This window comes from Spermophilus citellus (assembly GCF_964194105.1).
Source record: "Spermophilus citellus genome assembly, chromosome: 9".
In the NCBI taxonomy this organism is placed as follows: domain Eukaryota; kingdom Metazoa; phylum Chordata; class Mammalia; order Rodentia; family Sciuridae; genus Spermophilus; species Spermophilus citellus.
In genome coordinates, this window is record NC_138191.1 from 9,079,026 (window position 1) to 9,106,868 (window position 27,843).

Here is a 27,843-nt window from a genome sequence, read left to right on the forward strand (position 1 = left end):
ATAATCGAGGGGGAATATTGGCTCATCCAGGAAACGAGGTGCTAAATTTGTTGTGAGATTGGTGTCACAAGCAATCAAAGGGAGCCTCTCCGCGTGGAGGGCTGGGCAGCGAAATGAGAAATCATTAGGTTATTGCAGAGACCAGGGACAGCAGAGGTGGGGGAACAGGACACCTCCTCCTCATTGCCCCCGAGGAGCCGTGTTGGCAGGAGCCACACGGGGAGATCAGAAATGGAAGGAATGAATCTGGGATGCAGAGAATGAGTGAGAAGGAAGGGCAGGCGGCTTCCTCAGGGTTTCCCCTGTCCCTGGGTGTCCGCATTCTCATGGCCGCCGCCCCATCAAGCACCCCTCTGCAGCTTTGTGTGAAGCTTCTGGCTCTTCCTCTGATGTCTGGGCTGTACTGAGATGGAGATGTACTGACAGAGGACAAAGAGGCAGGTGAGCAAGGCTGGGTGTCCCCAGATCAGTGAAGTTGGGAAAGACATGCATGAGAGGCTGACCAAGGCCCCGGCTGGAGTGCCTGGTTTGGATGGGAAAGGAAATCCAGACCCTCTTGGCTGCGGCCTGAACAAAGGTGATTTGAAGACTCGAGACGGGTGTGGGTCTGCTGGGAGACAGCCCGGTGGCCAGCATAGGTACAAGAAGGTCACTCTCCCTTTTGTCAACCTCTTGCCTCCTTACAGAAATAAGGTCACCAAATTGCCCTGGCTTTCATGTGCTCCGGGGTCTCAGAAACAGCCATCAAATCAGTATGCGTGATCTTGACCAAAAAGTCTCCCATGGATTCTTGTCCTGGCCTTGCAATTGTTCACTTGCCACCATGTCCCCCACCAATGTCCTAAGAACTTCTGAGGGTGCTTCCGATGAATGGTTTGGGTCTTCCTGGTCCTCCTCTGCTCTGGGGGCAATTGTGTTCCTACTGGCAAGGGAACCAGGACCAGCAAACCAGGAAGGATCAGGAGAAGATCCCAAAAGCCCAGAGTTCCCCATGTGGCTCCTCGCCCCGGAGCCATCAACCCTGAAGGCCTACCTCTGGGCCCTCCCTTCCCCAGGAAGACCGCGGCTTTGGGAATGCCACCATACTGAGCCCCTGCTCTTACAGCCATTAATTATGGAGCCTCCACTTCCAGACTCCCTGAGCTCCCTGCTGCAAATTAACATTCCGTGCCCCTTGCACGGGTAGAATGAACCAAGTTAGATGGATCGATTCCGCAGCTGGTTGGGGCTGCTTTCACTCGACGAAGGATTGATCCGGGTGACCCCAACTTGGGGCTTCTAGAAGCGCCTTTGAGGGAAATCTTTTTAATGGAGATTAATTGGAAAAGCCTAGCATGTCCTGGATATAGGCAGAAAGTGCCCTGTTTTCCCTTTTTGATGACTACATAGCGATGTTTGTGTATAGGTGTGTCGTAACACTCGCATGCTTACCTAGGCAGGTGAGGGCTGACCGGTACACATGTACCCCCTGACCCTGCCATGCACACACCCACCCTCCACCACCACCGGCCTTATTCCTTCTGATTCTTCTCAAACCTATCCCAGATCTTACCAGGTTGACACTTGGCTTTTGCAAATGGCATCAATCTCCACTTTTCTCTTTCTGAATCTGGACTTCTCTATGACCACTGTCCCTCAATAGCTCAGAAATTTCTGGACAGCAGAGACTGAGGAATGCCCAGAAAGAGAAAGGGTTGACTGTTTAACGATGTCTGATCTTGTTTCCAATTTCTTGATGTGCCCGAGTCCCAGCCACTTCCAACTGCTCACTGGACTTTCATGTCTTGGCTCATGCTATTCCCTTTGTCTGAAATACCCTTCCCCCGGCTCTCTGGCTGTTGAAATCCTTCTTGTCTTCAAGGCTCGATGCAGTTCTCATCAGTAAGTGTGTATTGGTTGGACGTTAATACACATAAATACATAGACCAAGAAAAGCCACCAAGCGTATGGCTATAAAAAGAACAAAGGCCAACCAGGTCTGGGTCCTAGCCGCGGGGACGACCGGTTTGGAAGACAGACATGTGACAAAATGCAGTTTATTTGACCATTCAACTCCATTAAGATATCCATTCAACGAGCCTACATTCAAGTTGTAAGACCCTCGTATCCACACTTACAAGATATTTGGGGCCAGGTGTGGTGGCACACACCTGTAATCCCAGTGACTCAGAAGGCTGAGGCAGGAGGTTCATGAGTTTGAGGCCAGCCTGGGCAATTTAGCAAGATCCTGTTTTTTTTTTTTTTTTTTTTTTTTTTTTTTTTTAAGGCTTGTAGGGGGATCTGGGTATGTGGCTCAGTGGTAGAATGTATTCAGAAAAGTATTGAGGGAGTCGAGGTTGGTGCTTCCATCAAGCCCACCCTGATTTCATCCGCAACATTGGTCACTACTGCATAGTATGACACTGGAAGAGCTTTTTCATCACTTAAGTAGTTATTAACTCATGTCCCCTGGTGGGATGTAAGAGCAGGGACAATCTCCTGTTAGTCCTGCATGCCGCATGCCCATCCCAGAGAGCACAGTGTCTGGCCTACCAAGACACCACCAGAGCTATTTCTAGGATCCCAAAGGCTGTGTTTCCTCAATTCCACACTGCTGCCATGCCCCGTGTCTTCAGAGAACACTTGTCCCTTCTCATCGGGATGACCCCTACTCATCTGTCAGAGCCCAACACAGATACCATTTCCTCTAGGATTCTTTTCTTGACCTTGGGCACTTTTCTCTATCGCGGTGCACCTCACACTGTTTTGCTTGAATATTTGGGGACGCCTAAAGGACGGTGGGAGGACTGCTTGCTGTGCTTGCCTTCACAGTCCAGGGTCTGGGACAATGCCTTATAGGTAGTAAGCACTCCATATTTGTTACATGAATTAATGTACATTAAATTGAGTTGACTTTCTCTGTTTTATCCATAAATCAGTGCAGATGACAGAATAATAAGCATTTATTGAGCACTCATGGTGTGCAAAGCTCTATTGTGCCAGTCATTTTACAACATGAACAACTAGGATTGCATCTATTGCTGCCAGGAGTTTACCATTTAATCATCTCTAAAAGGAACCAGAATAAAATACAATGAGACCACAGGTCTATATCAGTACTATTATGTTCAAGTCTCATCACTGACTTGTTGAAATTTCTTGGTCAGTTGCTGTGGGACACAGATTCTACTTACAACTTTACCTTCAGTTACTAGTTAGATTGTGTTTTGACCAGTTATTTCCCCTTCAAAATGCTTCTGTTCAGAATTCTCTCCTTTAAGCCTCAAGTAAGTCCACCTTGATTGAGCGAACTGTCATGAATTGATGATTTGATTGGGCATATGTCCAAAGTAGGAAGAAAATGTATGGATGTAAATAGAATCATAATGCACCACCATTGAAAGGGATCCTAAATGTTATTAAGAGCCCTCTGGAGCGTGACTGCCAGGTGGTCATCCAGCTTTATGTCGGACACCCCATGGTAATGTGGAGCGCACACCTACCCGCTATTAGAAAGTTCCTATGTGAGTAAAACTCTCTGTTCGATGGGATCTACTGTCACTAACATGTGGTCTGCAGTTTGTATAGAAGATGCAGTCCTGGGGCCTGGGGACACACCTGGGCTTGTAAAGTGTCTGTCAAGTCAGACATTCACAGAGGCACTAGAGGAGAGCCAGGTGCCCTGTGGAGAGCATTGGTCAGAGCCTGGGCCTGTCCCCATCGGGGTTGCTCACCTGGCTCAAGGGCTCAGACAGAACACCTGGAAATGCCAGAGAAACCTGCAGAGTCACCTGTGATGATAGGTTCTAGATTCTGGAAGGAGAATAAGATCTACACCTGGATCTTTTGGGTTTTTTTTTTTTTTTTTTTTTTTTTTTGATGGAGAGGGTAGGGGTGGTGGAGCTAGGGTAACATAAAAGCTCATTGAATTTAGAAGTAGAGCAGTGTCCTTAGGAGCCTGGTATCAGAAGACCTGGATTTCCTCCTGGCTCTTTCAGTCCAGCATACAGGATGCTCTCACCGCTGCCCAGCGCTTCCCAGATCTTTTCACGTTGAGGCTGGTTTATTCAGGAGACGGCGCCTAAAAGTGCCAGGACTGCATGGGGAAGCTGAGTCCAGCCTGTTTCTTCCTGGGCTCCGAGCCTGCTGGAGGGGACTCCGAGGTACCATTCTGGCTCCACTCAGGCTGGACTCTGTAGCTCAGTTCATAATAGTGGTCACTAAGAACTTTTAAGCTGGAGGAGGGACACTTTCATAGCAAACCGGCGCTGTCTTAATCATGGAGCTGCGGGGAGGCGGTGCCCATCCGCGGAGGGAGGGGGCGTGCCCATCTTCTGAGGGCGTGGCCAGAGGGCGTGGCCCTGGTGGAGGAGGGACCGGGGCCAGGCCCAGGAAAAAGTGTGTCTGCCCTGGGAGAGGCAGGAAGGCAGGGCGTGAAGGGGTGACTGACCTGGGTCCTCCGAGGGCAGGGGTCCAGCCCCTGGAGGCTGCTTGCTGGAGGGAGAGGCTCAGTGGAACCGGGACCAGCCTTAGCTTGTGGGAGAGGGGACCCCGACCTCGGTTGCCTTCTACATGGATTCCGACACCCAGTACTAATCCTCTCAGAAGCCCTTCCATTTCTCAAGGATTTTGCTCCTTTTCTTTGACCTAAAGGCTCGAGACCTTTAAATGAGGCCGGAGACCCTCCATCCTGTGCTGCAGAGGCCCAGCCTCCGGGCCTCTCACCTTCACCTCCCTGGGCCTCTCCAGTCCCCCTGCTCCTCTGCCCTTCTCTCTCCGTTCTCACTTCCCTCTCCCAGACGGTCTCCTTGCTCTGTGGTTCCTGATTCTCGGTTCTTAACTTTTTACCCACCTTCCTTCCCTTTCCTCCACAGTTCTTCTCTCACGGCCCCTCCTTCTGTCCTTCTTAGATCGCAGGAGCTGTTCCAAGGAGGGTCCTCACCTGCATCCCCGGTGCAGGAGAGCAGGCTGGGGATGTGCCCCGTCTCCAGGGAGGGGCCTCAGTCACTGAGAACTGCCTCAGAAGCCACGAGGAATGTGGAGACAGGCCCACCCCAGACACCTCCTTCCTCACTGCCCTCTGTCTCTTCAAAATACAGGATGTTGGATTGGGGATCCCAGGCCCTCTCCTTCAGGTCTTCCCCACCCCTGCCCCCTCCTTTTGAACTAGGGATTGAACCCCCAGGGACACTGTATCCCTGAGCCATATCCCCAGCCCTTTTCATTTTTGATTTTGAAATAGGGTCTCACTAATTTGCCCAGGCTGGCCTCAACTTGCAATCCTCCTGCCTCAGCCTCCCGACCCGTCCCTTTCATACCTTAATGCCCTTAGCTCATCCTTCCCTTTACTTCCTTACCTGACCTTAAAATGATCTTTTGAACTCCTTTCTCATTCCTCCTTCCACCAGCTCTTTTTATCTGCTTTGCTCTCTACTCTCTAACATGCCTTCTTTCCATCCTTTCTCTGCTCTTTTTATCTTTTATTTTGTGTGTGGTGGGTGGTGCTGGGGATCGGAACCCACGACCTCCAGAGCACACACGAGGCACGTGCCCTGCTGCTGAGCTCCAGCCCTGGTCCTCCTCTGGCTTTGCATCCCTCCCCCTGTCCTGCACCTCTCTGTGCACTCTGAGACAGAAGGAGGCGCCGTGGTGGGCTCCTCATCTGGCTGCTTCCATGGGTGAGGCAGGTGCAGGGTCTTAATGCAGGGGGACAGATGCGCCCCCTTCTTGCCTGCCTCCCCCCACCCCCCGCCCAGTCTGTGCCTCTCCTCATCTCTGTCCTAATTTCCGTTCTCTTTCCTTAGTCTCGCCTCCCGGATGCACTGAGTCCTGGGCTGCCCCCTGCCTGCCCCCCACCTCTCTTCCCTGGCCCACTGTGGCCAGATGGAGATTCCGGATGTCTGCAGAACCCTCTGCCAGCCTGCCACCCCCTCCTGCTCGTGCCTGTCATACCTGCTGCAGCCAACCTCTCTTGGGCTCACCCTGCTATTGTCCTTCTCATAAAACATTCTCAAGGTCCCCTGCCAGGGCACATTTGCATAGAGCTGTCAGCTCGGGTCTGGCCCAGGTGCCTGGGGGTTGGAGGCCCAAACGGGGCAGGTGGGAGTGCGTCCAGCCACACCTGCCACTCTTTTTCCGTTGGAGCTCAGTGTCCTTGTGAGTAGACCTGGACTGGCAGGTGGCTCAGCGACCCAGGCTTGCCTGTCCTCTCTCCTCCACTCACCCGCCAGGAGCCAGAGGGGGGAGTGTGAGGAGCTCTAACTGGGACTCGCAGAGGAAATCAGTGGCTTCTCTTTCTTGCTCGGATGCCCCATCCAGGACCTCTCTGCCACTGTCCTGTGGTCACAAACCCATAGACCTCCCTCTTTTATCCTTGTCTGAAGGTGACAGGACATGGGGCTGAGTCCTTAGGAGTGTCCTGAAGTCTCCCTGCCACCCCAGTATTAGAGGTCGAACCCAGGGCCTCATACATGCTAGGCAAGCACTCCACCAGTGAGCTACGTCCCCACCTTTTTATTGTCTTAAAGTAAGTTGCCGAGGCTGGCCTCAAACTTGCAGTCCTCCGGCTTCAGCCTCCCTAGTAGCTGGGATGACCTGAGTGAACCACCCGTCTTTGGACGTCAGAGCTGGAAAAGTCCTTGGGGGCCAAGTTATTCAGCGCCTCCCTGTGACAGTTTAAGGAAGTCGAGATCCAGAGGAGAGCTCCCCTCCCCAAAGTCACACAGCTGGTTGGTGACAGAGCCAGGACCAGATATGCCCGCACCTCCTGACTTCTGGCTCAGGACACTCTGCCCCCCCCACACACACACACACCAGGACTGTGCCGGCCCATCCCCCTTGCCTCTTTCAGGGCCTGGTTCCTTCCTCTTTGAGTGACTAATCCACTGGCCCAGGCTAGTCAACCCAGTTGCTCTGTCCCCGTGAACCCCAGCCAGCCCCTTGTCTGCTCAAATGCAAAGAAACCAGGCCAGACTGTGGCCACTTGTAAAATCCCATCTGGTCCCTGGAAAGAGTCCCCTTTGGCCGTCCTCCCTGTATCCCCGGCCTTAGAAAGGGACATCGGGGTGCTGTGGCCAAGCAGGTTGGGGTGAGGGAGGAGTAACTGGGTCCTGTGCCTGGGGCTTGGGCTTCCAGAAAGGACGGAAAGGGAGAGGGTGGCGGGGGAGGGACGGACGTTCCAGGGCATCTGAGCTCCCGGCTGCCTGGCGTCTTTTCCGCTTGCACCATAGAATGAAGCCCGAGCGCTCTGGTGGGCAGGGGCGTGGCGTGAGGTTAGTCCTGGAATATCTGGACTTGCCTGGGGGTGCTGTTTGTCATTGGGGATTCTTCGTCTGATATACATAGGGCCTCACCTCTACTCAGACAGTCCTCTGAGCCAGTCAGTGGAGTTTCCTGACCCTTGAAGTCTTATCTGTCAAAGGAGTCACTTTCGGCCTCTAAAGACAGTCACATCAGATTTTTGACATGATAGGACTCTGGGCTGGGCCCTGTAGAAGGCAAGATCATCAAACTCAGACCAGACCCCTCCTGCCTGGGCAGCTGGGAGGGCACAGACCTGCCCCCACCCAGGACCTTCAGGTCTAAGTGTCGGCCTCTGTGGCCACAGCCTGCCCAGGGTTTCTGCCTTTCTCTGGTTACTCTGCCCAGCGCCAGCCCAACTCACTCTCCTCTCCTCTCCTCTCCTCCCTCTTTCTCTATCCAGAAGTGTCAATCTCTCCTCTCCTTCCCCCTTTGCTGGCCCAACCCAGAGAAGTGAAATCCTCTTTTCTCCATGAGAATCCAATGTGAGGGGCTCTCTGGCTGTTGTATTTTTCATGGAGCAGGAGAGGAATGACTGGGGGTGTGGGGAGTCCGGTGGGGGTAGGGGAGCGCGGAGATGTGAGAGGAGAGAGGGAGGGAGAGTGGAGTGTGGAGAGATTTAGTTCCATCTGAAAGCTGTCGGTGCGAATCAAAGGCTTCCCTTTGAACCAGCAGCAGGATCTGCAGTGGAGGGCTCAGGGACTGCTCCGGCCCAGGGGGTTCATTACTGCTCGTTTGATAAATCCGGAGAGACAGGGCCTGGCCTCCACCATCCTCCTCTCCTGCCGCCCTGCTCCCTGGATTCTCATGTGCCTGGCCCCACTCTCTCTCCAGTCCTGAGCCTGGCAGACAAGGCTCTGGGAACATGACCACAGGGGCACCCGTGCCAGGACACAGAGTCGAGGGTGCCCGTGGGCAGAGGCAGATGTAGACTTGAATGTAAAGGTGCAGGAGGTGCAGCTGTGGGCGTGTGAATGAATGTGTGTGCGTGGGTGTTGTGGTACACCTATGCCCACAGGAAGTGCAGGACTAGCCGGGCATCGTAGAGCACCTGTAATCCCAGCTGCTGCTCCGGAGGCCCAGGTGGGAGGATTGTGAGTTCAAGGCTAGCCTTGGTGACTTAGCAAAACCCTGCTCAAAATTAAAAATAAAAAGGGCTGGGGATATGACTCAAAGGTACAGCACCTCTGGGTTCAATCTCCAGTTCAAAAAAAAAAAAAAGTGCATGACTGTGTGAAACTGTAAGCATTTCCATCCCATAATAGGTTTAGAGGCTACTTCCTAGTTCTCAATTAAATATGAGATTTGAGGACTGGGGATGTAACTCAGTGGTAGGGCTCTTGCGTAGCATGCACGACACACTGGATTTGATTCCCAGCATCACAAAAGCAAACAAACAAACAAAAAAAAATAAAACAACAAATGAAATCTGACCTCTCAGTCGTCCCCAGGCTCAGTGGAAACAGGAGATGTGTTCAGGCACAAAGTTTAGCTTAGCTCTTACCCCAGTGCTGTGGGGGTAGAGGGGGAAGTTGGAGAGGAGAGCTGGAAGGCTAGTGTCCCTTGAAGGTCAGTGTTGAGAGGGGCAGAAGAAAGAAAGAAAAAGGGGAAGAGGGGTGCAATGCCGCACGCCTGTCATCCCAACAGCTCGGGAGGCTGAGACAGGAGGTTCAAATCCAGCCTCAGCAACAGCAAGGTGCTTAGCAACTCAGTGAGACCCTGTCTCTAAATAAAATACGAAATAGGGCTGGGGACGTGGCTCAGTGGCCGAGTGCCCCCCGAGTTCAATCCCTGGTATGGAAGGAAGGAAGAAAGGGAAAGGGGGGACATTGCTGAAGCTAAGGGGGCAAGAAGAGTAAACCAGAGCGTCCCTGCTTTCCAGGGCTCCCAGGGGCAGGGGGACACAGCTGGGTAACTTTTCATCCAAGGCGAGCTGTGATAAGTGTAGAACCAGAAGCCCAAACAGTGCCGTGGGAGAATGGAGGAGGAACTTCCAAGTCTGAGGCTAGAGGAGCTTTGTGTTACAGGGTGGGGCACGGAGGGCAGGAGTTCACCTGAAACGTCCTTTCTCCCCCTGCCACGCACCACGTCCCCATCTCTCCACCTGCCTTCTCTGCTTTGGCCCGGGTCTGTGTCACTTCATGGGCGTCTGTGCGCACGGATCTCACGTGGTGCCCTGGGAGAGCACGTGCATTTTCCAGCCTGAGTTCTTTCCAATCCCGGGCTCCATTTCCTTCCTCTGAGGGTCTCCTTTGCTCTCCCCCTGAGTGTCTGTGTTTCTCAGTGTCATTTGCGCCTCTGTCGGCCTACCCCTTGGGCCGTGTGCGTGCACACGCACTCCTGCTGGGGTGTGTGGACAGCTCCATTTTTCTCCTCCTGCCTTCGCATTGGCTACTTAAGAGTTCTGTGATGTTTCCTGAAGACAGGAGGGGAGGACATCAGAGCAGGTTGGAATTCACTTAAAAACACGCGCAGAAGCAGGATGGCCCCAGGTGAGGCCCTCGATTTGATGCTGTTTAACAGGAGGATGGTCTATTTCCCTCTCTGTCTGCAGTCAGACCTTCTCTGCTCCCCCCACCCCACCTCCTGCCCCACTGACGCTTCATCCTACAGCCCCCAGTTCCCCTCATTGCTGTTGGGTGTGGGTTTTATTTGCTGGAAGTGGATACAGGCGCAGATTGGGAGTAAAAATTGAATCCAGGTCCAGGAAAAACCCTGCTCTGGAACAGATGGCATAAGGCAAGGTGCTTAGGACGTTGGGAATGTGTCTGGACGTGTGCATATGCCATGGGTTCCGGGTCCATGACACCTTTGCACTCAAGGACATACAGTAGCGAGTGCCCCCTGAGGCAGCCAGGCCCCTCTACCCTTCCTACCCATCAGACATGGGCACCCCCTGTTCACTTTCCAGATGTTCCCTTCCGCTCATCCACCTCTAAGACTCACTCCTCGTCCTGCCTGAGCACTGTTCTTCCTCCCACGGCAGAGAGGGGGCTGTCTCCTCCTGTTTGTTGGCCTCCGTCTCTGGGCGCCTCCCCTGGGGGGTAGGGGATGACAGAGGCCTGATGAGGATGGAGTGTGTGGGGTAGAGAGAACTGGACACGGTGAAGTCATACTTGGGGCTTTCCCCTAATCATGAGCCAGCGTGGGTACCACCTGGGGCACTTGGACTTCATCTCACTCACTATCTGGAGTACAGGGGCTGTTTGGGGACCTGAAACCCTGCTTGTGACGTGCAGGCTCAGATCTAGGTAACCTTCCCATGGACTTACATTCTGGAACCGCTTCATTTCCATCTTCTCTGGAATCTCCACTGAGTCGTCGCTTCATTCCCTTCTTTCCAGACTCAGTTGTCTCAGTCAGGCCTAACCCAAGGGTGAGTTTTACTTCCAAATCCCCAGAAAGACGGATAATCACCACCTTCTTCATCCTGTGCCTGCTCAGGTTTCCTGCGGCCCCTCCAGTTGTCTAACTGCTCAGGGTCAAAATGACAGTAGGTATCCATCAGAGGGTACAGGCAGGGGACCGTATGGGGCGTGACATCTATCCCATGTCTTGGAGTAGGCCTCATCTTTCCCAAACTTACTAAGGAGGAAATGAAGCTTAGTAGGTCAGTCCCTTGGCCAAGGTCACCAGGTTAGGAAGCCCCAGAGGCACAATGTAAACCACATTCTCTTTCCTACACTTGGCTCCTAGGATTTGAGCAGAAAGGGACAGTTGCAGTCTCGCTCAGACCTGTCATGGTGCAGGTGAGCAAGTGTCGGCCCGGATGAGGGAGTGTTGTGCCCAAAGACACTGGACTCCTCACTTGTGCAAAACCCATCTCCTGACTCTGACTCTAGGCACTTCCCACCTCTGTCCTGTTGCAGGGTCAACCGCCACCTCACTCCAAGTGGACAAGGAGCCAGCTGCTCACTGTCCTCTACAGATTTCAAAAAGAGACCAGAGTGACCAGGCACCATGCAAAAAAATTATGGATGTCAATTCCATCTCTGAGCCAGGGCTTACTGACCACTCCACTCTTAAGCCCTTCACAGGGGCTCCAGGGGCCATGGGAAGGAGAAACGTGAGTGTGGAGAGTTTGCAGTCTGTAGCTGCTCTAGAGAAATGCGCAAGGATATGAATAAATTTGAATAATAATGAGGGCAATGCCTGAATTAATAATGCTGGCTGCTCACCTGACCCACCCTTCCCCCAGGAACTCAGCACCTGCCACCCTCATCCTCAGAATGTGAAGGAACCTTTTCCTTCTTAAGGAGAAGTCAGGACGCAGAGGTGAGGAGCAGCTCACACGTGTGGGAGAAGGACCCTGTTTCTCATTTCCTGGTCCCCGGCCGACCCAAAGGGCCGGACTGGTGCACTTAACCAAGAATGAAAAGGCTGCGTGAGATTATATTGTCCTATGGCCACCAACCTGCTCCTCAGCCACTAATGTGGATGAATGTCCAATGTCCAGGGGCTCAGAGGGAGGACATGTTAGGCCAGATTCGTGGGACCCCAGTAGACCTCCAGGAGCCGAATCCGATGCAATCACACAAGGGTCTTTATTGCAAGCTCGAGCCTGGACTCACAACCGTTCCCGACGCAGCGGTCCCTGGGAGTGAGTCCTGGGCCTTTGTTCAGTGAGATTTTATAGGTTTTGGGGGGTACTCTATGCGTCACAACATCACACAGCAAATCATTCCAAACCACGGGAAAATCAAACAACTCTTAACATTGATGAGCACATTCAATGCCGGGAACAAGTTGGGTAGGGGTGATTGGCTAGTACAAGAAGGGGTTTCGTTTGAACTGATTGGCTTAGGCCACGAGGGGAGTAGAGTACGTGCTGAACTACGTGGTTTCCCAACATTTTATCTACCACCATAAACTACTGGGAGGGTCATCTGGCATCCCAGGTATTTCCCTGTCTCATGCTGATTGGTGGCTGCTAGGGGATTGCTATGGGTCCCCACCTAGCCTGACTGAATCGGGGACACCTGGTGCAGCAGATCTTTCCTGTTATTTGTAGATAAACAACTCAGCAGGGTGGGTATGTGCCTAGGAGTGCTCTGTGGGTTTTTTCAAGGACCAGGGTCACGCCCCCTTCCTTGGACAGGCTTTGCTCTGAGCGTAGAGGCTGGTTTCTCAAAAATGGAGTCACATCAGTTTCTCAGACAGAGCATGGCCCCTGGCCTTGGGAGAGAGGTTCCCATTCCAGAAGAACAGATGAGACCCCACCCACCTGTTCCCCTGGGTCTCCTGGCACAGAAGACCATGGGCGTAAGCCCTGATAGCGTGAGACAGGAAGCCCTGGGGGCAGTGCTGTACCAACAGGGCTGGGCCTGGGACTAGCAGGGATGGCCATGGAGCCCAAGGATGAGTTTAGGAGGCTTCCTGGAAGCGGGAAATGTGGAGCAGATTTGGGAAGATGGGAGAAAATGGGGCTGGAGGAGAAAAAAGAAGGTAGAGCGCATGGGCTAGGCCCCGGGGTTCAACCCAGCAAAAAAAATGGAGGGGATCAGATGGATTGTGGGACTGGGGTTACAGTTGAGCAGCAGAGCTCCTGCCTCGCACACTCAAGGCCCTAAGTGCATTCCCAGCACTGGAAACAAACAAATAGAAAAACTAGAGGTGTCAGCAGTGGCTTAGAGAGAGGTGCTGAAAAGGGGAGAGGGTGAGTTCCATTCCTCTACAAACAGAAGCAATGGTAGGTAGGTCAGAAAAAATGGGGGGAAGATGGGTTTGGAAAGGATTGGATTCGGGGATTTGGGACTCTGCAAAGACTTGGGGAGCTAGGAGGGACAGAAGAGGGAGGAGCCCCTGCGTTCTGGGGAAAGCTGATTTGGTCACCTTGGTGTGACCGATTGGGAGCATGGCAGAGAAGCCTGAGACCTCTCCCTCTGCTGTCCTCTAGCCACTCCGTCCCCTGCCGTCTCCTTTCCCCCCCCCAGCCCAGCTCCTCCAGCTCTGCGAGGTGCCCAGGGCTGTGGGGCCGACCAGCGATGGAGCGAGCCCAGCGATGGAGCTAGCGGGTGGGTGGGAGCAGTGGGGGAGAAGAAACCCGCGATCCAATTCCCTGCTCCATTTAGGCTCCACAATTAAAGGCAATTACTCTGCAGTTCTCTAATCAAATGCTCCCGGCCGAGATGCCAGCCGGGCAGCCATGTGTAGCTCCTGCAGCCGGAGGGAGAGGGGACACAGTCACACGGCCTCTCGGCTCTCGTGCAGAAGCTGAGTGTGTGCAGGTGTGTCGGTGTGTCCACCCTCGTGTCCCCGTACTTGCCAGGGGGTAAATACATGGATCAGGGACAGTGTCCACTTTCTTGTGGATCTAGTCCCCACCCAGGGAGCTTCTGTGCACACGCGTATGGCACGTGGACCCGCCTGTCCCGTGGAATCTACCCCTCTGCCCTTGCTGCCTGGGGGATCGTGCCTGGCACTGTTGCCCACATGTTGGCTCACGCCACGTGTCCAAGAAGAGTCATGGTGGTGTATTCGTGTGTGCGGATGGGCCTAGTCCCAGGGACCTGGTGGGGGCGGAGGGGTGGACTGCAGCGTCTCCAGGGGCTTTCATTATCAATGCGTCCTGCATGAACTTGGGTGTGTGGAGAGGCAGTGGGTGGGGTCTTAGAGGAACAGCCCAGGACCTGCAGGACAGCGACCCCAGCCCTACTGTGAACTCACTGGGGGCCTGTGGTTCAGATCCTCTTTCCCCTGGACCTCAGTGTCTGCCTCTGCAAAATGAGAGGGCTGGGCCAGACCCATCTCTAAGGCCTTTACCTGATACTGCACCACAGCAGTGATTGCTAAGCACCTCTGAAACCTGCTCCCGAAACTCACTCCGTGGGCCACTGAGGGAGAGCGGAGTAGAGGGCAAGCCCATGACGTCTTGGACGGATCGGGTTGGTGCTGAAATAGGACAAGGGCAAGAAGTCTCCCCCCCGCCGGGCCTGAGGCTGTCTCCTGCCTGCCTTTTCTTGGGGTGGGTGAGTGTGGGAGCCCGAGAGGGGTGGCCTCTTGGTTGGAGACCCCCTGTTTCCTTATACAGTGCCCACTTTGGCTTCCCAGGGACCCAGACCCGCTTCAGCCAGGAGCCAGCTGACCAGACTGTGGTCGCCGGACAGCGGGCGGTGCTCCCCTGTGTGCTTCTCAACTACTCTGGGATTGTGCAATGGACCAAGGACGGGCTGGCCCTGGGTATGGGCCAGGGTCTCAAAGGTGAGTGGGACTGCGGGGCCACCCAGCTTCCTGACAGCCCCATCTGTACCCTGATTCCCACCCCTACCTTAGACTTGTGGACTCTTCTCTCTCTATCTCCTCCTGAGCTTTGTCCTGCCCACCCTGCATCTCTGTCTTTCCTCCCCACTGTGGAGGCTGGGGAAAGGCAACCCACAGCCTGGAGATCAAGGGAAACCCGAGACAGACAGACAGACACTGAGGTGCTGCAGGCCGACAGGTCAAGCAGGAGATGCTGGGACAGTACCATCACCTGTCTGCTGGCAAGCTCCAGCACTTCCTGTGTCCCTCAAGTGCATCACACAGGCTGCCTCTACTCCCCCACCACCACTCCCAAACACACACACTCAGGCCATGTGGCTCAGAGGCCAAAAGCTCATTTTAACATCAGCCTGAGCACTTATTCAGTTATTCACTCAACCAGCGTTTATGAAGCTCTGGCTATGAAGCGAGTGTTGAGAAAAACATAATGATTCAGTCAGAAGCAAACAAACCCCAAATCCTCCTATGTTCCCAAGCCAGTCAAGAGCCCGTGGAAGGGCCCCCTGACAGAACAGGTGAGGAGCCGGGCCAGCAGGGCGGTCCTCCTGCCTTCGCCACCTGCCGGCTGGGTGTTTTAGGAGAGTCACCTCCCTTCACTGAGCCTGGTTTACTGCAGCGTGAAACAGGCCTACCTGTCCCTTTGAAGGTGTGCCTGCCTTCCAAGTGCACCTGTGGGTTTTGCAGAAAGGAAGGGAGAGGAGGGCCCTTGTGCAGCCAGAGTGTTGGCTGTGGAGTACTCTCGTGGCCTGAGGAGGGGCTGTGTGTGTTTCTGTTCTTATTTTCGAGGGGGTTGAGATGACTTGCTGTGGATTCCAGGGAGGGGAAATTAGCGTGGAGCAATCTGTAGGAAGGGTTTGGTGCATCTATTGATGATGGAAAGAGAAACCAGGAAAGAGGAAGAGAGAGAGAAATCAATAGATATGGAGTGAGAAGAATCGATAGCCTCTGGACAGAGGGAGATCGTGGGAGGGGGCGGGTGGTGGGAGGCCAGGGGAATGGGTGGGAGGCTGCAGGAGGGAGGATAAGGGAGAAGAACGAGAGGACCCCTGAATCCAGCCATCAACCTTGCGAGGAAACAGGACTCTGCTTAGGGGCCCCTGCAGGGAGCTGGAGGACTCTGCCTGGCCCACACCTCCCTGGTGAGTGGCGGGGGCAAGACCCGGGCCTGCTTGGGCTTCCCGCTGCCTGGCCAAGTCCCACAGAGGCGCCCCCAGTGAGCTCATGTCTGTGGTGCGATGCCCTATATTCCCCTCTCCCCCTCCCTCCTCCCCTGCTGCCTGCCTCTCCCCCTCTCCCTGTGCTATCATTATGAGAGACATTTGTCTGCAAACAGCTTCTGAGATTTCATCTGCTCCTGCTTCTGCTCTCCCCTGGCTTCTGCTCTCTCCCCACCCCCGTCTGCCCCTCCTGTTTCACGGCTCCCAGTCTCGCCATGGGGGGTCCTGACATTCTGGAGTCTGGCACTCCATGATGTCACCTGTCAATGGTGGTCCAGGAGAGGGCAGAGCAAGACGTCCTGACCGGAGATGAGATGTGGGGAGAGGATGAGTCCTTGGGGATTGGGGGGGTCCTGGCCCCAGGGCTGGGTCTCATCCTTTCTGTTTCTGCAGCTTGGCCACGGTACCGGGTTGTGGGCTCTGCGGACGCCGGTCAGTACAACCTGGAGATCACGGATGCCGAACTCTCTGACGACGCTTCTTACGAGTGCCAGGCCACGGAGGCCGCCCTGCGCTCCCGGAGGGCCAAGCTCACCGTGCTCAGTAATGACCCAGGGCCCCTCGGTGCCCCACACCCTGTCTCTCCCGCTCTCCCATTCCCTCTTTGACTCCCCCACCTCAGCTCCTCCCTTTATTCCTGGCCTCATCTCTGCCCTACTCTCTCTCTGGTTCTCTCTCTACAACTCCTTCCTTCAATGGCTTCCCAAATCCAAATGCAGATGAAGACTTCTCATGCCCCCCCCCCCCATTGGGTCGGTTCAGTCAAAGACGGCTTCCTGGAGGAGGAGAATGTTTAGAGGGCTGGTGGCCGGGCCGGTGGTGTGGGCTTCTGCTTCATCCTCTGCCCAGGCCACTCCAGGGACCCAGTCCCACCTCAAGTGGAGACAGGGCTCTCCTGAAGGGAGAGGAAAAGTGTGGGGTGGTGGTCCCTGGCTTTCCCAGCTCGCATGGCAGTCAGGGTTGGTGGTCAGAGAGCTTCCCCCTCTTCCCTTCCACCTGTGTCCGTTGCTTCTGATCCCCAGCAATGGCCCTTCTAGCCATGGCTGCCTCCTCCCTCTCTCCTGCCTCTCAGATTCACCTGTGCCTCCTGGGGACCAGGGAGCTGGGCTGGAAGAGTCGGCCTGAGGCTGGGGGGGGGGGGGGGGCCGCCTGCTGCACTGCCCCAGGCTGAAGCTTCAGGAGGGCTTGCCTCTTGGAAGTCCTGCTCCCAGCGGGGGTCCACAGGGGACCAGAGCAGATGTCCCTCTGTGGTCACCCCTGGGGCATGTGCATTATGAAGGGACTCTCCTGCACGGAAGCCCAGGAATGAGGCCAGCCCTGAGGTGCTCTCGCCCCTCTCCTCCTCCCTTTCTGTCTCCCCAGCTCTGTGGTCTGGAGGTGCCTCGGCCTCCCTTCTGCCTGTCTCTGGCCTGGAACCTTTCTGCCTGTGACCCTCTGTTCCCGTGTCATTGATTTTTGTCCCTATCTCGTTCCTTCCTCCAGATGGATCTGTGCCGCTCCCCTCTCTCTTCCATCCCTGTAACCAGAAATCGTTGAAGTGGGGGGGCTCGGGGTGCTTTCTCATTTTGAGGGGAGAGGAGTGAGATTGTGACAGGTTGTCTGGGTGGGCTGCTGGGAGCCCCGAGACCTGGGTCATTTGGATCCTAAAGAGGTCACGACCCCTGGGTTTCTCATCCATAATGCGGCACAGTGACGCCGGCCTTTTTTAGCAATTGCCGCCTCGATGCTCCCTGCACAGGGAGCTGTAAACTGTGAAGATGCGCCGAGTGTGAGGTGTCAGGATAGGCGAGGACCGAGGAACCCAGCAGCTGGTTTCTTCGGATGGAGAGGCCCCAGAGGACTAGGATTCAAGGCTGGTTGGTGACTGGCTTTTCCTCTCTAGGATTAAATCAGGAAGAATAGCCAGGAGCAGGATGGGACCCCAGAGCGGGAATTAGAGCTAAGCACAGGATGCCAACGTGTCATCTTGTCACCCTGGACAGGGCACTCCAAGGGAACCATGGTTTAGGGGAATCCTTCCTTCACCCTCCCCAACTGCCTTTGTTTGGGACCCTGGAAAGTGCTGCTTCTGCCCTGGAGAACTTCCATCCTAATGAGGGGTCCTGATACTCTTCACTTCTCTCTCCAGTATCCCCAGCACAGAGATGGAGAGCTAGAGATGAGGAAAATCCAACTCAGCCAGGGCTTCTCATGGCCTCCATTGGGTTGGCTCAGTCAAGGAAGGCTTCCTGGAGGAGGAGAATATCAAAGGGAGCCCTAGATGCAGGAGTGCCTTGTTCAAAAGCTTGTAGGTCAACGAGGGCCCACTGCCTGAGCAGGGACACTGGCTTATGGGAGGATGGGGTCAGTGTTGGATGGGGTCTTACTGGTCTGGTTTGAATGTATGATCAAAGCAGGGAAAGGCCCTAGGAGTCAGAGAGCTGGGCTGGGGATACAGCTCAGTGGGTAGAGTGTTAGCCTTGCATGCACAAGAGTTCTGAGCCCCGGAACCACCAGAAAAGAAGAGAGAGAGAGAGAGAGAGAGAGAAAGAGAGAGCGCGAAAGCGAGAGCACACATGCGCGCTGCCTGGGAGGTAGGATGTTTAGTCTAGCTGCACCTTTCCCTCACTCTGCCCCCTCCTGGTCTCCTTCTTGAGCCCTGAAATGCCCGGCAGAGGTGCCACACAGAGCTAATAAGAAAGCCCGACATTTCTCTTTGCAGTACTGGGGATTGAACCAGGAGCACTCTACCCCTGAGCTACATCCCCAGCTCTTGTTGTTTGTTTGTTTTGAAGCAGGGTCTCACTAAATTTCCTAGGCTGGCCTTGAACTTGCCATCTTCCTGCCTCAGCCTCCTGAGCAGCTGGGATTCCAAGGCATGTGTCACTGGGGCCCCCCAGAAAGCGTGATATTTCTTGCACCCCTCCTGCTACCAAGAGCCTTGGCTTCAGGCAGCCTGGGACCCAGAGACCGGGCAGGCCACAAAGGAGGAGGGTGCTGTGCCCTGGGCCTGGGATCAGCCTTCCTGTACACACCAGCTTCATAAACCCCCCTCAGCCCCAGCCAGTGTGCCCCTTGCCCGCCCCATCTCTCCAAGCCAGCCATCTTCACAGAATGAACTCTTTCATTCTTGTTTACGGCAGGCTGTGAGAGGAGGCCTCCTGCTCCCCGGCAGACGCAGACACAATATAGATCTGCAGACCGACAGCTCATTAGTCACAGCAATAACAACCAGAGTGCACTGCGATGGGCTTAGCTTTGGGGTCAGGCAGGCCTGGCCCGCATCCCAGCTGTGCCACCGAGTCCGCTCTTGTGGCTCTGAGTGCGTCGGTGTAACCTCCGGAGCCTCAGCTCCTCCTGGGTAAATTAGGGTTAGTGATATTCCCATGAAAGGATTAGGGAAGGACACCTTGTGGTAAGGTAAAATAAAGTCACCTGCACGAGACACTTAGCTGACACTAGGCCCACTTCCAAGGAAGGATGAAATTGTCATCAATCGTATCACACTTGACAGGTGGCTTCTCTTCCTCCATCTCATTTTACCCCCACAACTGCAATTCTGGGGAGTCGGTATCAATGTTAGTTTTGAAATTTCACAAATAAGGGAACAGAGGGCGTGGACACTACGTGGGCACACTGATACAGAGATCGAAGTCACAAATCCTGAGATCTCGTTCATACGCAGGAGCACAAGTGGACTCCTGCACCCTAACAGCTGGTGTCCTTTGCCCAGCTGTGGAGGGCAGAGTCGGGCTCACAGAGAGTAGGCACAGAGTTTGAAAAGACTAGAAAAAGGTGGGCTGGAGGGAGAAGTGACAGATGGGTAGTCCTTCCCCGAACAAAGGGAACAGAGAGTTCATGGGAGGAGCTCAGGAGCTCACCCCGGAGCGGCCCTGCATCTGGGTGTGCATGGCATCTCCACGTGTAGAAGCTCAGGGCTCTGGTCACCCAGGACCGTATTTCCTGGTATGACACCAAGGTGCGACCTCAGAGGGTCCCTGAAAGACCAGGAGACCCTGAGAGGCAGCCCCTTACTCATCTCTCTCCACGTTTCTTTAGTTCTCAAGCTGCTTCTCACCTGCATCCCCATCTGGCATTGGAACCAGATACATCTGGGTGCAAGAGGAGGAGCTGGGGGTTCAGGATGGTCAGCCAGGCGGGAGCCAGAGCCACTGCTCACGACTCGGGGAGGGAAGTAAAACTAACACATTTTACATTTCACAATTGAATCACACGATACCGTCTACATACAGCATCTCACAGACATTCCAGCAAGTAGGGATTAAGTCTCTAATGAAGAAACTAAGACTCACAGACTCCAGAGACTCACCCCAAATCACAGACAGGAGCCAGGATTTGAAACCACAAGAGCTTGGTTCTAAATTCCATTCTTTTCCCAGGATACCACGTGGCATGCGTGCGTTGAACAGAATGCTGGCATAGGCCACAAGTGGAAACCCCAACATAGAGAAGCTCATTTCATAAGCTCCAGGACAGCCCTTCCTCCCCAGTTCCATGCACTCCCAGGGTCTCCTTTCAAGGGACCCATTTGGAAAGCTCCCTTAGAATCCTCCTTGTCTTTCCCAAAGAAGCAGAAACATATCTTTTCTCATTTCTAGCTGATGATCGCTGTGGGGACTAAAAAGATTACAATCAAAATCCTCCTGCCTTTATCCCATCAATTGTCCATTTATTAATTCAGCAAAAAAATCTCCCCAAGAACCTGCTAAGGACCAAGCTCTGGACGTTGAGGGTTTAGAGTAAATAAAAAGAACCCATGCCCCAAGGCAACTTGCAATCTGATCACCTGAGCATTTAGAAGCCTGCAGAGATTGGAGATAGAGAGGCCCCACCAGCACCATTTGCTAGCATCAGATATCTGACAATTGGATTCCTTAAGCATTTAGTAAAGGGCTGCTTTGGTCTAGGCACCAGAGACTCTATATTAATGTTAGTAGGAGAGGGTCTCCGCTTTCCAAGGGGTTTTGGTTGGGATCGGGTTAGATAATCATTGCAAGGAATTCAAATACAGATAAGAGGGGTATTTAGCCAGTGCTGAGAGCTATGGGACTGTCTGGGGAGTGGAGCATGGGAAACTTTTTGCATGCACTGAGACCCCAACAGCAGCTGTGAGCTAAGGACAAACCATCATGAAAGAACAATGAGGTGCAAAGCTGCAGGGCCTGGCTGTAGGGCCCCAGAGCCGGGGGCTGAGGTGCCTGGAACTCATCATGTTCAGGGCAGTTGCCCCAAGGCAGAGGAGCAGGCTGGAGGGGCTGGATGCAAGAAGCCCTGTGGAGGTAGACACCCTTCCCTAGGTACAGCTGCACTCCAGCCCCGGGAGCCCAGCCCTCTCCTGAGTTCAATGCTACCGCTCCATCTGTAGTATGTATCCATGACACCTGAGCCATCATGGGGGGGTGTAGTAACAAAAAATGGTCCAGGCTAGGAAAGAATAGCCATGGCGGGAGGCTGGGACAAGCACGAAAACATAGCGTGGGGCAATACCATCACTGTAAGTCAGGGGTGGCCGGCACCACCCTGCAGAGAGGTGTGGATGTGGGTGCAGGGATGCCCCTGTGGGCAGAGGTCTTGATCAGGAGGGCACTGTTGGCCACAGCCTGGGCTGACATTGCTTTGCTCTCCCCCGCAGTCCCCCCAGAGGACACCAGAATTGATGGAGGCCCTGTGATTCTGCTGCAGGCGGGCACCCCCCACAACCTCACGTGCCGAGCCTTCAACGCCAAGCCTGCAGCCACCATCATCTGGTTCCGGGACGGGACGCAGCAGGAGGGCGCTGTGGCCAGCACGGTGAGACGCTGGCCTGCCCCCTTGGCTCCCTTTGGCCCAGCCCTAGGTCACCTTTCCGTCCCCACGGGGATTTGACCATAGACTGGGGAGAACATAGATGTGAGAAGGGAAAACGGAGATCTAAAGAGCCGGATTCCCGGGTTCACTGCACCAGTCGGCTGAACAGCAGTGGAGGATAGTACTAGCCGCTGCCATTGATGAAGCACCTCCTGTATGCCAGGTCCCGTGCATGATAGGCACTTCCTGGACAGTCTCCCTGTGAGCTCACAAAGGGGTGACCGATAACCAGAGAAGTTGTGTGCCTTGCCAAGGTCACCCAGCTGGCGAGCTGGGATTTGTACCTGGGTCTGACAGTGCTTTCTCTCCACGAGTCACCTTTACCCGTTTCCTTCAGCATCAGGTTGGCACATTATTCTAATCACGACAACTCAGAGGTTGGGGAAACGGGGATTTCCATGTATGTTTTATTGATAAGGAATCCAGACAGTAAGTGACTTGCCGAGGTCACATGGCAGAATTGGTGGTAGAACCCTATCTGATGGGCATGACTGTAATCCTCAAGACTTGGGAGGCTGGGGCAGGAAGATCACAAATTGGAGGCCAGCCTGAGAAACTTTAGAGACTGTCTCAGTAAAACAATGAAAGGGTTGGGGTGAGCTCAGTGGTAGAGCACCCTTGGGCTCAATCTCTGGTATCACAAAAAAAGAAAAAAAAATCTTTGTTTCCGGGGTTCCTTCAGCTAGCCATGGGGGAACATATGTGCCCAGCCCTTGGCTGAATGCTGCAGGAGATGCTTCTCAGGGTGGGGAGAGAGAACATTCCTCCAAGCATGAGCCTAGGGGATTCTGGCGTTAGCTCCACTCATAACACACTGTATGACCTTGAAAAATTCCTTCTACTTCTCTGGAATTTAAAAGTGATCTTTTGGCCTCAGTAGTTCTTAACCCTTTACCATCAAGAACTCAGTTATTTTTCTCCTATAGGGTACATGTTTTAAAATAGTTGGGCTGCTGTGATGTGGCTTAGTGGTAGAGCAGTTGCCTAGTGTGTGTGAAGCCCGGCGTTCAATCCCCAGGATGGGGGGGATGTGTGTGTGTGTGTGTGTGTGTGTGTGTGTGTGTGTGTGTGTATGCACATATTATGAATATATATTTATATAAAATCTGTCAAACAAGTCTATTTGTTAGTGCCATTTCTTGCCCATACCCTTCTCATATTCATTTAAGCCTGTGGCTCTTTGAAGCAACATGAGTGTTACTGTACTGTCCCAGTCCCCCAAAGATGTGTGTATGATTGTCAAACTGCAGGACCTTACTTTGGTTCATGGGATTATTTCCCTTAGGTGGTTGGCAATATGGAAAACAGCCTTGTGGGTTCTTGTGACCATATTTGGGGACCTCTGCTTGCGTGTCACTGAGCCAGTGACTTTGAGTCTATGAGTCCCTTCCCTAAACTCAAAGGCATTTACAGGTCAGCGGGAAAGGCCCAGCACTAAAACATCCCCAGGGAGCCAGGTGGATGTGCCTGGAGCACATGTAGGGCAGCCTGATTGTGAGGGGCCAAGTTCAGGCTGAGAGTCCTGAAGCCTGGGCTGGCCCTCGCAGGCTCTCCAGAAGAGGAAGGACTTGTACTGGGCTCAAAGAATTCCAAGAATGAAGCTCAACGCCATGGGGGAAACTATGCAACACAAAGAGGGAACTCTTATGCACACTATGATCTTCAGTGGTGATATATCAATATTGGTTCCTCTGTTGTTTGTTTATTATTTGAGGGGCCAGGGATTGAGCCCAGGTGTGTTATCTCTCCAAGCTATACCCCCAGTCCTTTTTATTTTTTATTTTTATTTTTTTTTTTAAAGAGAGAGTGAGAGAGGAGAGAGAGTGAGAGAGAGAGAATTTTTAATATTTATTTTTTAGTTCTCGGCGGACACAACATCTTTGTTGGTATGTGGTGCTGAGGATCGAACCCGGGCCGCACGCATGCCAGGCGAGCGCGCTACCGCTTGAGCCACATCCCCAGCCCCTCCTTTTTATTTTGAAACAGAGTTTCACTGTGTTGCTGAGGTTGGCTTTGAACTCACTATCCTCCTGCCTTAGCCTCCCAAGTCTTTGGGATTGTAGGTGTGAGCCACCACACCTGGTTATTGTAATAAATTTATCACACTAGTGCAAGATGTCAATAATGAGGGAAACTGAGGTAGGGAGAATATATGGAAACTATTTTCTGCTGTAAAATAATAAAGTCTGTGAGTGCGGTGGTGCATACCTATAATCAATCCCAGCAGCCCCGGAGGCTGAGACGGGAGGCTCGTGAGTTCAAAGCCCAGCGTCAGCAAAAGCAAGTTGCTAAACAACTCAGTGAGTGGGACCCTACCTCTAAATAAAACACAAAATAGGGCTCGGGAGGTGGCTCAGTGGTTGAGTGCCCCTGAATTCAATCCCTGGTATCCCCTAATAATAATAACAATAATAATGAAATCTGAAAAATTAAAAACAACATCACATGGTGGGGAAGAAGTTGGAAGCGAGGGAGAAAGCTGAACTTTATTTATTTATTTTTTTTAAATATAAGAGAAAGATTTTTTTTTTAATTTTTTTTCAAAGAGAGAGAGAAGAGAGAATTTTAATATTTATTTTTTAGTTCTCGGCGGACACAACATCTTTGTTTGTATGTGGTGCTGGGAATCGAACCTGGACCGCACGCATGCCAAGCGAGCGCGCTCCCGCTTGAGCCACATCCCCACCCCGAAAGCTGAACTTTAAAGCCTTCCACCAGCCCAAGCTCGACTCTGAGAGCAGAGGGTTTTTAGCTTGACCGTGTCACCCACCCTCGGCCCTCTCCAGGAACTGCTGAAGGATGGGAAGAGGGAGACCACCATCAGCCAGCTGCTCATTAACCCCACAGACCTGGACATTGGGCGCGTCTTCACCTGCCGCAGCATGAACGAGGCCATCCCCAGCGGCAAGGAGACTTCCATTGAGCTGGATGTGCATCGTGAGTGGGGTCCCCAGGAGGGGCAGTTGGCGGCTGTCAGGTGGGGAGAGGATGCAGGCGACCTTCTGAGAAGTCCAGAATAAGCATCCCAAAGGGGACCCAGGAGAGCTGTTCCCTTCCTTGTCTTCAGTTTCCTGGTTGGAACTCGGGGCACTGAGGGCTGACAGAAGGGGCACTGTAGTTGCAGAATAGGAAATACAGACCAACAGTCCTTTATCCACAATCCCAAACTACAGTGATTTAGGGTCAAAACCTGAACCCAGGTATTTAATTTAAGAGCCATATGCTCTTGCTGGGTGTGGTGGCACATTACAGGCCTGTCATCCCAGCAGCTAGGGAGGCTGAGGCAGGAAGATCACAAGTTCAAGGCCAGCCTTGGCAACTGAGTGAGACCCTGCTTCAAAATAAAAATTTAAAAGATCTGGAGAATGAATGTAATTCAGTGATAGAGCCAACATCCTTGGATTTAATCCCCAGAACTGCCAAAATAAATAATCAATAGATGTGTCTCACCATGACGCATTGCTCAAATGCTTCGGGGGATCTTGCATAGTAAAGAGTCTTTCTAAAAAATTTGAAAAATTCCAGATTCCAGTCCCAAGGGTTTCAGATAAGGGATTTTGGATCTGGACTTGCTTCTTGGGGTTGTGAGAATTAAATAAGTTAGAGTATAAGAACGCCTAGCACGGGGTACGCTTACCTGGTAGGTGCTCAGTAATTCCCTCTCTGGCCAGGGAAACATGGGGGTGCCAGCAGTAATTGGGGATGCTCCCACCCTGTCCCCTTGTAGTTAGACCAGTGAGCCCACACTGGCGCCTAGTGGCCGTGGTGTGTCATGACACCCATTAAATAGTTCGCCCCTTGGGTGCCATTCTTGGTGGTCAGTCACCCTCACCAACCACCCTTCCGCCTGTGTGGAGAAGATGAGGGAGACGGTTTATTTATTGGACCGATCATACTGCAAACCGAAATTCCCAGATCACACCAGAACATGTGTGCCAGGGGGAGAATAAGAAATTCAAAAGACAGAAGAGACCCTGACTTCCTGTCCCCTGCTTTGCAGACCCTCCTACCGTGACCCTGTCCATTGAGCCGCAGACGGTGCAGGAAGGCGAGCGTGTTGTCTTCACATGCCAGGCCACAGCCAACCCCGAGATCCTGGGCTATAGGTGACAGGGTCGGGGCTGGGAGCGCTCTGGGAGGGATAGTGAGACCAGGAGGTGGGGGTACTGTGGAGGCCAGTGTCCTCGGAGGTAGCGGAGGGAGTGCCAAGTCCTGATCCCACTTCTGTGCTGCGTCCTCCCCCAGGTGGGCCAAGGGGGGCTTCCTGATTGAAGATGCCCAGGAGAGCCGCTACGAGGCCAACGTCGACTACTCTTTCTTCACCGAGCCCGTGTCTTGTGAGGTCCACAACAAAGTGGGCAGCACCAACGTCAGCACTTTAGTCAACGTCCACTGTGAGTCGCTAAGAGGACAGGGACGGCAAGAGGGGGCCTTCACAGGGCGTAGGGTGGGGGTGGTGAAAGGATCCAGGCAGCTCAAGGAGCTCAAGGTGGGAAATAATCAGAGGGGTAGCGGGATGGGGGCTGGAAGGGGTGACTGACGGGTGTTGGCCCCCCAGTGAGCTTCGGACCTGACCAGCTGCTTGTGTTTACCTCAGTTGCCCCCCGGATTGTCGTTGACCCCAAGCCCACGACTACAGACATTGGCTCTGATGTGACGCTCACCTGTGTCTGGGTTGGGAATCCCCCCCTCACCCTCACCTGGACCAAGAAGGACTCAAACATGGTAAGATTCTCCCTGTCCATCCTAAATGGGGACGAAGGGCTGTGGCCGTGGGGGCCTAGCAAGGGGCAAGGAGCCGGGTAGGATTCTTTTTCAAGTTGAACCTGGGCTATACAGCGAGGGTCCTGCCATGTGGAGGAGAAGGGCCGTGTTTGCGGTCGGCCCTTCCCCTGCTCACAAGACAGCTGACCACTTCAGAGACTGTGGGAGGGACAAGCTGGCCTAGGCAGGGGATGAGGCTGGTGGGGGAGGAGGAAAGAGGGCCTGGGGTAACATGGCTCTGGTGGCACGAGATCCAGGAAATTCACGGTGCACAGGAAGTGGGGAAGCCAGAATGACTCATGAGAGAAGTTTGGGCTGCGCAGCTCTAGAGACCCACCTCATGGGGGCCTAGTGACAGTTTGGACCAGAACGGTAGCAAGAAGAATTTCAGGGTCAAGGGTCCTACCTGGTTTGGCAATAAACCCACTGGAGGAGATCATTCAAAAGGACTTTTTCTTAAAATTACTGCAGCCTCTACCTGCCCTGGCTGGCCTCCTCTCAGCCCCTGGCCACTCTTGCACAGATGATCTGTTTCAGTGCCAGTGTGTTTAGAGTCAGGGGAAGGATCGAACGGACTCGGGAACTCCATCTCCCTTCTGGGAATTCACCTGTGGCCCTTCCTGCTTTCTTTCCAATGCCTCCAATGCGGGGCCCTCACGGACCTAGGGGCCCAGGCCTCCTGGCTCCCCACCCGAGGCTGCTCTCTCTGCCCAGGTTCTGAGTAACAGCAACCAACTGCTTCTGAAGTCGGTGACCCAGGCAGATGCCGGCACCTACACCTGCCGGGCCATCGTGCCTCGGATCGGAGTGGCTGAGCGGGAGGTGCCACTTTATGTGAATGGTGAGTGGCCTGAGTGGGGTGGGGTGGGGGCTCCTGAGCAGGAGCTGCAGGATCCGACGGGGGCCCTGACCGTGTCTTCTCGCTCGCAGGGCCCCCCATTATCTCCAGCGAGGCGGTGCAGTATGCTGTGAGAGGCGACGGTGGCAAAGTGGAATGCTTCATAGGGAGCACTCCACCCCCCGACCGCATCGTGAGTGCTGGGACCCAGCCTGGACCCCAGCCCCTGCTGCTCTGCCCACTGCCTCTGGCTTGGCGCCTTCGATGTCCTCACCCCCTTTCCTGGTCTTCTAACCCTCTGCCTTTCTGTTCCCCTATCACCTCCTTATTTATGTGGGTGACCGTGGGCAAGTTTCACAGCATTTTGAACCTCAGTTGCTTGACCTGTAAACTCTCCTCCCTCATCCCCAGTGCTTTCTTGTCCTCCCACCTTGCCTGCCTTCCCCCTCCCTCTCCCTCCTCCCCTCGCCCAGCCTGCTTCCTCCCTCCCCGCGGGCTTTCCTTTCCACCTGCCCCATTCTCCTCTCCCTTCTCGTGCATCCCTCCTCCAGCCCCTCTCCACTCCTCCCTCCTCCCACCACACCATGAGCCATTAATTCGTTCCATGACCATTAACCGTCAAACCCCTCATCACATTTA

General features: G+C 53.8%; 1 protein-coding gene across 6 annotated transcripts in view; it reads left to right on the plus strand.

Moving 5' to 3' along the window:
• Nucleotides 1-27,843, plus strand: part of KIRREL1 (kirre like nephrin family adhesion molecule 1) — a 98,312-nt gene that overhangs the window by 65,881 nt on the left and 4,588 nt on the right. For 2 of the 6 annotated variants that reach the window (XM_081305855.1, XM_081305857.1), the window contains exons 2-10: nucleotides 14,329-14,478; nucleotides 16,149-16,298; nucleotides 21,388-21,545; nucleotides 24,389-24,539; nucleotides 25,603-25,708; nucleotides 25,848-25,996; nucleotides 26,200-26,327; nucleotides 27,033-27,207; nucleotides 27,297-27,397. In XM_081305855.1, coding sequence (XP_081161981.1) covers nucleotides 14,329-14,478; nucleotides 16,149-16,298; nucleotides 21,388-21,545; nucleotides 24,389-24,539; nucleotides 25,603-25,708; nucleotides 25,848-25,996; nucleotides 26,200-26,327; nucleotides 27,033-27,207; nucleotides 27,297-27,397 — 1,268 coding nt within the window. Of the gene's footprint in view, nucleotides 1-14,328; nucleotides 14,479-15,539; nucleotides 15,678-16,148; nucleotides 16,299-21,387; nucleotides 21,546-24,388; nucleotides 24,540-25,602; nucleotides 25,709-25,847; nucleotides 25,997-26,199; nucleotides 26,328-27,032; nucleotides 27,208-27,296; nucleotides 27,398-27,843 lie in introns of those variants that run through there. The other 4 variants (XM_081305856.1, XM_081305858.1, XM_081305859.1 and 1 more) reach the window with 3 other exon arrangements.